Source organism: Amphiura filiformis, chromosome 1 (genome assembly GCF_039555335.1).
Source record: "Amphiura filiformis chromosome 1, Afil_fr2py, whole genome shotgun sequence".
NCBI lineage: Eukaryota > Metazoa > Echinodermata > Ophiuroidea > Amphilepidida > Amphiuridae > Amphiura > Amphiura filiformis.
Genome location: NC_092628.1, coordinates 22,533,250 through 22,545,488, shown reverse-complemented (window position 1 = coordinate 22,545,488; position 12,239 = coordinate 22,533,250). Strand labels below are relative to the sequence as shown.

Here is a 12,239-nt window from a genome sequence, read left to right as displayed (position 1 = left end):
TTAGCCAGGATTTATTGGGTGCGACCGGCTCATAAGCGGACCTTTTGTGATTTAAGGGCTTATTTTCAAATGTTCTTACTCAAAAAAGTGGACCTTTTCATTCAGATTGGCATTGTGTCACATTAATGTGAACCAGTTTAACAACATCAAAAACATAGAGGGCGCTAAACCACTAAGAACAACGGTGTTCCACAATCTTGTCTTATCCAGCATTTCTTGACGCAGGGATCCACCTTTATTGAAATAAGCTAATTGGTACTTCAAACGAACAATCAACTCAAGTTACAGATCAACCCACTTAATCCTTGGGGGGGTTGCCTCTCCGACCACGCGGACACAAATACTAGTATTTCATCATCCTGGAAGTAAATCATAGTAAACATGACGCTGCTGTGCCATGTAATATAATCCAAGGTTGTACAGGTTGTATCAAAATGATTGGTACCCATTAGTTTGAACCAGTCTGCGACATCAGAAGGCAACATAAAGATTCACTTAATATGCAGCTAAAAATGCTGTGTAATGATTTAAAATCTAAATTGTTGCAATTTCAATATGATTCAATGTTGCATTTTGAGGCATCAGGCTTGCCAATAAACATGAAAACATTTTGATACAACCTGTACATGACAAAAAATGTCAGCTTTAGGGACCGTTCACAAACGCTTGTTGCCCCCTCCCCTTTTCAGATCTCAAACATTTCAGGCCCCCCCTTTTTGACATGATAATTTTGGGTCAACCCCATAGATTAGCATATAAACTCAATTTTCCCGGAAAATTTGTGGTCAATTTTTTCAGGCTTCCCCCTTACGAGAGTCAAAACTTTTAAGGGCTCCCGATTTTGCATCAGCTCCCCAAACAAATGTTTGTGAACGGTCCCTTATGTTGGTCAGTGTATTTATTAGTCAAATACCATTACCGGCTTTAGAAATATTTGCACATTTAATTCTTTGTAAATATAGATATTCATCCCCCATAACACACAATATACATGTTATTACTATAGGCCCTATATACACATTGAAAGCAGTTTCTAACTGTATAGAAGATAATGTCATTTATGAGTAATATCTACTTCAAATTAATTATTTTTCCTTTCCAGGAAAACTTTATATCACCCTGCCTTCTTTTATTCTTGAATGTTATCCTTTTATCATAATGGTTGTGAACTTTGCATAGTGACGACTTAAAGTTATTCGTCTGTTTGTGAGGATCATGTTACACATGAATTAGAGAACAGGGAATAGACGGCAGTCACGGCACCGTCACCCATCCCTGTATGCAGCCCTCTATAGACGAATCCAACGAGCCAAGTCATGGTCAGGATTTGGTCGGCCATCTTTGGGTAGCCGCTAGCACCAAACTGGTGTTTTGAGCGCCCCATTGTGCAAATAAAAGCCGCCTAACACCTAGAGAAGATGCAAGGACGAGGAGGGTTAATAGAATAATTACGGGATTACCTGCGGAATTATCTCTATTGTATATATTGATATAAGGATTAAGGTAATCCCGTCGCATCTATTCATGCATAGTCCTTTTGTTCGCAAGTAGGCCTACATCCATTTGTAGCGTTTGATATGGTGTAGTTAATCCGATTATTATGTCACTTCAACAGCGAATAGACCATGTAGAAGCTGTGTGTTTTGCCGAAGGAACTATATAGGGCCTATTGTGTTGTAAACTTTAATCATTCTTTTGTCTACCTGTGTTTTTGCGGAAGGTGTAAAACGGGTGATGGAATGCAGTTTAAAATTTCCGCCAAGGCCGAATCATTTCACATTTTGGGTGCATTGTAGCCGACGGCTACCCAACTAAAGGCTGCTAGTCAGGTGTAGGGGTGCGTGGATTTGGATTCGTCTATAGGTCACTTATAACGCTGAGTAAATATATTTCGCTGTAAACAGCCTCTTGTCACACTTTCACGATATCCGACGGGAACCTAGCAAGCGCTACGAAGCGTGCCTCTTCACACCTTACGAAATGCGTACTACTAGTACCGTACTAGTAGCGTTGCGTTGCGTTGCTCTTACTTAAAAAGAAACGAAACAAGTTAGATTTAAAATTCTACCAAGGATGCACCGGAGTTCGAACCAGCAACCTATCGATCCATAGTCGAGGCACTACACACTATGCTACAAGTAGTTGTGCTAGAAAGCCGTCTAATTATCATTATTATACTTATTGTTTACAGAATAAAGCGCGCGCGCACGGTAAACTATATATTACTATTACTAGTATATATATTACCAATGAATTACCCTTACCCTAATCCTAATGCTCTTCGCCAGGCAAAACAGGTACCCTGGGCAAAACAGGCACATGTTAAACGCTTGCAAGCGGCTCAGCCAGTGCATTTTATAGTGCTTAGGGAGTGTTCATTAATACTTTGGTAGGGGGGCTGGTCTTCCTCACCTTTTTCGCCCGAAAAACTTTTTTGACCCCCCTCGATGGACCGCTAAACTTTTTGACCCCCTCTTTTGACAGACAAAACTTTTTTGCCCCCCCCCCATTATCGTATAACAAACATTATACTTAAAGGAGGATTTCGTGATCCTAGCATCCTCTTTTTATGACATTTTCAGTAGATATCCACGAAAAAAGCTTATTTCCAAAATTTCAGTTGATTCTGATTTTGCGTTTGCGAGTTATGCATGATTATGTGTATTACACTGCTCCATAGACAATGTGTTGTAATTTCGTTCTGGTGCACCAGAACGAAATTCAAATTTGGTGATATTTTTGCTAAACGAATTAATCTGCAAGAAATATTTGGTACATAAACATTATGTAGCCAGAGGTATCCAGTGGTGTAAAAATCTCAAATTTTTTTGGGAAAAGTGGGGGGATGAGGCTGTGGATCACGAAATGCCCCTTTAACTTAAGTGTTGTTTCCAGTGGTGTGGTATCTGGGTCACATGTCATTGAGGGAGGCAAATGTTTGGGACAATTGCGCATGAAATACAAGCACAAGGAAATTTTTATTTTATACTTAATTTAGATTTGTCCCAAATCAGGGTGTTTATCTGCTTTAACAGGGATAAATGAAATAGAGGATTTATTTGGAGGTTCATAGGCACATCAGTATAATTTGGATCTGTGGCTATCATGATAGTAGGCCTACAAATGCGCGCAAAAAATTGGCCATATTGGAGCTTGATGATCAAATAATGTTTAAATTGGAACTAATTTATGCAAAAAGCTAAAATGGTCAAATATGAGATTAATTTGGTCACGCAAATGGGCACAAATGTACACGTACACTTGCAGGTATCAGTTTTGGCCCCCAAAGACCGTGGCACCTGGGCCCGTGCTCACTCTGCCCTATGGTAAATCTACCCATGGGCCTGTGTACAAAATAATTTTGCAATGAGAAATAGTAAACTGAAGTGTGCAGTTTAGGCCCTACGTGCAAAGAAATCCAATTTATTTGCAATATTCTCTTGAATTAGTTGTATTTTGATCAGATTGGTACAGAGTCATGTTTGTAGCGTACTTTGAAGAGATTCTATGATAAAAAGTGCCAGTATTTCTTAGACCATCCCAGATGTTGCTGATCATCTTTAATGTTACATTAATATGTGTACACTGAGTAAGTGCCATAATTTTTTTCAAACAAGAGCACTGAAAACCCAAACTTGCCCATGTTAAAAGTGATATAGAGGGTGTCAATGCGCGCGAAGCGGGTGAAAATTTTTGGTTTTAAAGCGGAAAACTTTTTTGACCGCCCTTTCCTACCACCTAAAACTTTTTGGTCCCCCCTCTTTTAAGGTTCAAAACTTTTTTGGCCCCCTCCCGTTTTACCAGCCCCCCATCAAAGTATTCTGAACACTCCCTTATAAGTGATAAAAAGTGTGACAACGGGGTGCAGCGAATTAATTGAAATGGGGCATTTTGGCGCTCATTCTTTTAGAACAATTAACTGTAGTAGTATTGCTATCGCATAAATATGTCAAATCAATTCGGTATGCATTTTATTTAATTAATTGAAAAGAGTTATCAGAACTAAATAAGCTACCATCATATTCCCCAAATCACCAGGCCTGAATCTATTTGCAAGGTTTCCAACCTTTGCTTCACTAGGACTGTTTCCAACCGTTGCTTCACTAGGACTGATTGTATTTACAACGTTTCCAACCTTTGGAATATTGATAAAGTCGCTATACGGTCCCGCACCACCTTCATTAACTCCTGCAACCCTGAACTTCAAGGTCCCCTTGCAGGTAAGGACAGTTCCATTGTAGAACTTCTCGGTCGTATTCCCAGCAACGTTGCAATGATCTTCCTTAGATGATTCCAGTTGATACATGTAGTATTGAATCTCTCCTCCACGAGAACCACACGGTATGTTATCCCAGGAAAGTAATATAGTAGTATCATTCCTCTCAGTCACTATGATGTTGGCAGGCACTCCGACAGGTGCTGTGCAAAAGAAAAAAATGTAAATCAACAGTGAGAAAGGTTTGTAATTACTATACATGTACTACGCCAGCAAACGTTACCGGTTTTCCCTAATTATGTATTTCTTCTTCATTGTTGCGTAATTATTGCATTATTAAGCTCCGCTTGCTTGTATTTCTGTGTTGATTACTGTGGTTATTTATGCAATAAAATAATGAATGTATGTTTTGAACTATAGCATTAGATTTTGTCGAACTTCAAAACAGGGGCGTAGGCAGCTTTCTTGGTCAGGAGAGGCAAAATAAAATTTCGGGGGCACAGACGAAAAATAATATACCGGTTTCGTTTTTATCATGTTTATAAAGTCTTTATTAATGGGACGATGTGCGCGGAGCGCTCAAAATTTTTGTATTTTGCACTATTTTCGCCCATAATTGGGATTAAAATGGCTTTATTGTATCAATGTACGCGCGCAGCGCTCAAAAATTTAATATTTTACACCAGTGTTGTAGGTCTCGGTCTCGAGACCATCTCGAGACCTGGTTTTGCAGTGTCTCGGTCTCGGATGTCAAGGTCTCGGTCTCGGAACTCAAAAGTCTCGGTCTCGGACCTCAAAAGTCTTGGTCTCGAAGGATTTTTGTTCAAGACCTGTCGAGACCTGAAGAAAAAGATATGCTTTTCTGTTGTTGTTCATTATTTATTCCTTACCCTAAATGTCACTGAATGTTGAAGAAATTGTTAAGAATAAAGATACAGAAATCATTTTATAAAGTTATAAAAAGTTATAAATGAATCATAAGTGAGCATGTTCGGATATGTGAGCTTCCAATTTCAGTTCATGATTAAAGATAGGTGGGCAGGTGGCGGAAGTGAGGATCCCACTAAACTTTTGCAATGGGAACATTCTCCACAAAAGCATAATAGATGCCCTGTGCAGTGTGCATCTCCTTTTCAGCACGAAAAACACTGTGTTTTGGGCCCAAATATGGTAAAATTGTTCACGCACTGGCCCTTCACACAATAGCCTAATTTTGCCTCCACTATAGCCAACATTTTTGAAATTTTCCCAAAATTTGGAGGAAAAGTTGTAAAAAATTAAGGCAAATAGTGTTAAACTGCGGGTCCAAATTTCTTGAAAAGTTGGTACAATGATGGGTTCCCTTTCAAATTCTTAGCGGCACACCCCTACCCAAACCAAACTTGAGTATCCCCCAGGATTCAACCAAGGTCTCGGTCTCGGTCTTGGTCTCGGAACTTAGAGGTCTCGGTCTCGGAAGGGGTGGTCTTGGTCTCGGTCTCGGACGGGCAGGTCTTGGTCTCGGTCTCGGACATAGAGGTCTTGACTACAACACTGTTTTACACTATTTTGACCATGATCGGGGTGAATTTTGGTAGAAAAAGGCGCTTCTTGCGCCTTGTCTTTTCCTTTGCCCTCCAGATTTTCTCTTTCATTTTTGGTCAGAGGGCACTTTTTCTATAATTTTCTATAATCCACCCCACTGGCTACGCTACTGCTTCAAAACCAAATGGTAACGTGAACAAAATTGAAATGGTTTTCAACCTACCCGTTTGGGAAGTATTGTGTGTAATTGTTGCGAGAATATGTTCTCCAAGCTCCACTTGTTTAGTTGTTACCATTATCAAGTACGTGGAAAACGGCTTCAGACCAGACAGAGTGGTAGAAGTCATAGTTGTCCATGGTAAGCTTGTGTATTCTAGATTTTCTGTGATCTGGCGACATTGGTCTTCAACAAGAAGTTTATAGTGTATCTGGAACTCGTCAGACAAGTCGGATGGACACGAAGACCTTGGACTCCAACTAAATGAGATCTGATTGGCCGTTTCCTTAACGATGCCGAATTTATAACCACAAATATCTATATACGAACAAAAGTCAGATATCGCGGAAAAAAATTATTGAAAAACATATAAAAGGGAAAAAAACTGTCGAATATTATTACTAATGTTCATAACTTAAACCGTAACCAGCCTCTGCGTTTAGAGGGGATACTACAATAATTTGGAACGATGGTTAGAGGAGAAAGAACATCCAAAAAAGGAATTCTTACCACTGCATTGCATGGCGTCCAGAACTTCGTCTTTAACAGGAGTAATGAAATCAAGCCCACATGTTTGCACATTTCCAACTAAGTCGACGATGGTGAAGTTGACTTGTGGACAACAGCAGTTGGCTCTGGAACAAAAATAATGGTGTGTGGTAAATTCCCCTAGGTCTTCTGATGAACTAATAAGATCTCATAATGTGTAAAATTTGCTGCTTTCAATTTAGCAAGGCATAAATGCAGGTATGCGGATATATCCCCTAATAATTAACGAAGTTGTGGCCTGTCTTACCATCCCCTATGTTTAAAGAAATGCTAACACGTTTTCATTGTTTGTAACCATGCACTCAAACATTTATCTAGAATTGTCTATCCAGCGGATAAATATGGTATAGTTAAAATTTTAGTTGCCCTTAAGCGGTTCCGGCCAAATACAGTAAGACGCTTTGCTCACTCCGCTTTACGAATTGTTAACCGATCTCCATCTTCCAATGCCATAAAGAAATCTATGGCACAGAAGGGACATTTTAACAGGGAGGCAAGGTGTGAGCGTTGAACATTAGACAGCGAAGATGCTTCAAATGTGTTTTGCCAATTATCACAGCCCTTTCCGATCTCCTCACGCATCCTACAGATCGGTATAGTTTCAGTTAAGAACGAATCGTAACAGTTTAGAGTGTAGAATGTCCCCTTTTTATACAGTGTATCATAGTAGGCTGCCTCTTAAGGGGGTACTACACCCCTCGCCAATTTGTGCATATTTTTGCATTTTCTCAAAATTATAGCACATTGGTGACAAGTAAGATATGTATATTATAGGGCAAGGACTACAACTACTGTACTGAAAATTCAGCAACTCAAAGCAAGTAGTTATTGATTTATTGATCAAATATTGGTTTTCCTCATTTTCGACTGTAACTCCACAACTGTTATCTGTGCTGAAATAAAATTTCCAGTGCAGTAGTTGTAGTCCTTGCCCCTATAATATACATATCTTACTTGTCACCAATGCGCTGTAATCTCTGAGAAAAATGCAAAAATAGGCATAAAATTGAGCAGGGTGTAGTACCCCTTAACCAACGACATACAAGTAGATTGACCCTTATTTAAATTTGGAATGGCGGATCTGGAAGGAGTAGAAGCACCTCAAGCGGAGCCGGTATAATTAAACAAAAACAGCATAAAAAGTAGGTTTTCTTACTCGTAGTTCAAAATAGCTGTATTTGGATTCAATATAGCCGTAGTTGAATCACTGCCAGAAGCTTTTCTATGATCTGCAATGCTATACTCAGCTATCGCCAAATCATCTTCTAGAAGTACCTGAGTTGACCATCTGTGAGATCCGCAGTCATAGTTAATCATATTGAGTGAGCATTGGTTGGTGACGTTTTGAATGGTACACGACGGCTCACCAGTATCTACTGGAATCGGCTGTAGGTTGCAGTAAATAGGGAAAATGAGGTGGTCAAAAAAGCTTAATCAGTAAACAGTAGTGAGGCTACGATATTGTCGGGAACGGACGGGCCAAAAGTTAAAGAATTCTATCAGAAACCATGTTATGCTCTTAATCCTTTAAAATTTGTCAAAATAAATTTTCTCGTGATTACCGCATACTGACGACAGCAGATAACTATAATATTATATAACCTATAATTGAAGACCGAATTAAAAAGACAAGTTTGCTTCTGACGTCAGGGCAATGGCGCGACCTGATTGGTTGCTGACCTGCGCAGTACAGCATTTTTGGTCTTGTTGACAGGACGTCATACGCAAACTAATCTTTTTAATTCGGTCTTCAATTACATCCACATCCCTATATTGCATCTATATTGATATACCGAGACGGTTTGTAGTAGTCTCGGATTCATCATTATGCAGTATTGACGATGTTTCTATGTCTACTGTTAATTGTTTAGATTTAGATTTAACCACATAATAAATTTACCTCAAACAAAATGGCAAGAAATACTAACACCATGCTGCACATTACTTCGGTATACTTATGGGGAACAGGGAGATACGCGGTGGGGATACCCAATAAATAAACATTGAAAGAAAATCTAATATGAAATTAAAACAACCACAAGGAACAGGCAGAGTTTAATTATTATGCTTATCCTTATTCAGTATTGACGATGTTTCTATGTCTACTGTTAATTGTTTAGATTTAGATTTAACCACATAATAAATTTACCTCAAACAAAATGGCAAGACATACTAACACCATGCTACACATTACTTCGGTATCTACTTATAGGGAGATACGCGGTGGGGATAAATAAACATTGAAAGAAAATCTAATATGAAATTGAAACAACCACAAGGAGCAGGCAGAGTTTAATTACAGAGCACCTGGACCTTACATGTAAGTTGCGATCTTCAATGGACTACGCAAAGCTACGTGTCACTAATTCCACAACATGGATTCATCTTTTGGCTTGTTGCAGCAATTTATTTTTAATATGTTCAAATAAATTACTAATGGTGCCTTACTATATCAACGGTATAAGGTTGAGATATTGTCAGACTAGTTGTAAAGGAGTTTCTTCCCCCCGTTGTTTGGCTCGTCATCGTGATGGTTACAGTCCTAATCAAAAGATCAAAGAATAATAGCTTATTCAAATATATTAATTTCAAACAATTGAAAACAAAATATAATAGGGTCAGACTGACAGGCATTCCCTCAAAAAACCACCAGGCTATTCCATTGAAAATCCACACTACCCCTGTGGAAGATTGAGCTTGAGTCTTCCACAGAAGGAATATAGTTTTCAAATAGAATAGACAAATGGGTAACTTTCATATGAAATACTCACTCTAGTTGTAGAAGATATAGATAAAACCATAATACAGGGGGAGTACGGGTTTCAAAATGAATAACCCTGACCAATTACATTTGAAAAACATACTCCCCCTGTGGAAGATATTTCCAAAATCTTCCATAGGGGTTGTATGGATTTCAACTGTCTTACAGGTAGTCTTTGTGTCTATACAAAAACCTAAATGTAAGGGGCACTAGCAATTACCACGTCAAGAGCATATTTTCGGATTAAGATTGTATAGACAGGATCAAAAAATACAAAGTTTTGATAAGCCATTGCATGCCCAACGGTTACGGTTCGCTATCTCTAAGGTTCGCTATCTCTAAGGTTCGTTATCACTAATTACGAAAAAGGTTCGCTATACCTAAGGTTCGATATCACTAATTTTGAAAAAGGTTCGGTATTTCTAAGGTTCGATATCACTAATTTTAAATAAGGTTCGCTATCTCTAATTTTAAATAAGGTCCGCTATCACTAATTTATTGAAGGTTCGCTATCTCTAAGGTTCGCTATCACTAATTTAAAATAAGGTCCGCTATCTCTAATTTTAACAATCCCGGTATCCCTAAGGTTCGATATCTCTAATTTTAAATAAGGTCCGCTATCTATAAGGTTCGCTATCTCTAAGGTTCGCTATCTCTAAGGTTCGCTATCACTAATTTCAAATAAGGTTCGCTATCTCTAATTTTAAATAAGGTTCGCTATCTCTAATTTTAAATAAGGTTCGCTATCTCTAATTTCAAATAAGGTTCGCTATAGCGGTCCTTATTTAAAATTAGAGATAGCGGACCTTATTTGAAATTAGAGATAGCGGACCTTATTTAAAATTAGAGATAGTGGACCTTATTTAAGACTAGCGGGATACCCGCGCTTCGCGCGGGTCCCCGCTAGATGAGTAAATGGGAGCGTTCACTATAACAGGAAGAATTACTGAACAGGTAGAATCATCGAAAAGATACATTTTGATTTTCCGTTTCCATGTTATTTATTTATTTAAACCCGTTCCCATTTTTTTTCTAAATCTGTTATTTGTTACATTTCCCTTTTAGCTTCATTTTTTATTTGCTGCTTGTGATTTCCGGTTTCCATGTTTTTTATTTAATTCTGTTATCATCATTATAGCTTCATTTTTTTCTTACCTTTCCTGATTAGCTTTCCTTCTTTGTTTCGTTCCCGTTTCATTTAGTTAATTTAACCCGTTGGCCTAATTACTCGTACCTCTTTTGCCATTTTAATTTCATTTTTCTTTATAGTAGGTCTACTGCTTCATTTTGTTTATACAACAAACATATTTTTCCCGTATAACGTCCTCTCATAGCGTGTATGCGGACGTGTTCATCTTTATCATAATCCCGTGACCCGTCCATGTACCTTTTTGTCCTTTAATTTTTATTTATTTTTCCTTCATTCTGTATTATCATGTCCACTGGTCTCTGGCTCGCAAGTCGCGTGGCTCTGCGCCGTTTACGCGCGCATTGGCGTAGTGCGCATTACGCCTGCGCGCCGACTCGCTGCCTGCCAGCTGCAGTGACGCGCAGGCTGGCAACTGATTTTCATAACAAAAACCCCGTTTTTATCCATATTTTCACTGTTTTTGCAGCCAATTCTTGACCGATTTCAACCAAATAAAGTCCAGGCAATTTCCCGTATATTTCTAGATCTCCCGTATGAATTTGGCGACATTTGGATCGAAACTGACGGAGCCTTTTACATAAACCACATAGATACATACACACATACAACATTCCCCTATTTATAGTAAGATTAGTGATAACGAACCTTAGGTATAGCGAACCTTAATCGAAATTAGTGATAACGAACCTTAGAGATAGCGAACCTTAATTAATTAGGGATAGCGAACCTGAAACAAAATTAGTGATAGCGAACCTTAGGTATAGCGGACCTTTATTGGAATTAGTGATAACGAACCTTAGAGATAGCGAACCTTCAATAAATTAGTGATAGCGGACCTTATTCAAAATTAGTGATAGCGAACCTTATTTTAAATTAGTGATAGCGAACCTTATTTATAATTAGTGATATCGAACCTTAGAACTAGCGAACCTTATTCTAAATTAGTGATATCGAACCTTAGAAGTAGCGGACCCTTTTTTAGGTATAGCGAACCCTTTTCTCTATTAGAGATAGCGGGATTCTGATCTCCATAGACTTTACACGTTAGTGATAGCGAACCTTAGAGATAGCGAACCTTAGAGATAGCGGACCTTAGAGATAGCGGGATGTCACCTGCCCAACAAGTGCTTTACCTTTATTCCGCTGTCATTAGTATAATGTCAGCTGATATGCAATGCCCAACGCATGATCATACCTACGGGCGGCGCTCAATGGACAAATTTCATAACAGCTCCCCACTTCACCCTGGGTATGCCTAGAGATAGTCAAGTGAGGTAAAGCGCCTTGCCCAATGGCACAATACGACGGTATCACGGGGCTCGAACTCGCAATTCTCCGAATGATACTGATAGGTAGAGCCCGTACCGCTGCTCCACCGTGCAAAATTGAGAAGGTATGATATATCATGTATATCGAAGTTGATGTTCTTAATAATAGCTAGTTTATATTCATTGTGATCTCCGCCATATGACAAATATCAGCCTACTATAACCTGTTCGAGTACGCATCACTTTTATTTTTATGATTCTGACTGCAGAGTCGATCTCCCGATCTAGAGCAAAGCTGTGTTTACCTCGGGCGCTACTCGCGCGCTCAGCGATTGTTGTGTTTACCTCAGGCGCTACTCGCGCTCAGCTTCGAATCGCGAATCGCTTAAAGCAGGACTGTTTATAGTAATATATAATTCGTCACTATACACTAATCACACTTTGACTTGCCACAAAGCAGCAAACACAAAACGTTTTCGACATCATTCGCGAAAGGTTATAAGGTTGTCAGAAAACGTTCAAATGTCGGGATATATAAAGGGTACATTAATGGT

General features: G+C 38.9%; 1 protein-coding gene across 2 annotated transcripts in view; it reads right to left on the bottom strand.

Annotated features, from left to right (window-relative positions):
* Positions 1-3,838: 3,838 nt before the first annotated feature.
* The window catches only part of LOC140170442 (von Willebrand factor A domain-containing protein 7-like), a 70,764-nt gene continuing 62,363 nt past the window's right edge, over positions 3,839-12,239 (bottom strand). For both annotated transcript variants that reach the window (XM_072193840.1, XM_072193894.1), the window contains exon 20: positions 3,839-4,419. In XM_072193840.1, the coding sequence (XP_072049941.1) occupies positions 3,980-4,419 (440 nt within the window). In that variant the 3' untranslated portion in view covers positions 3,839-3,979. The remainder of the gene's footprint in view (positions 4,420-12,239) is intronic.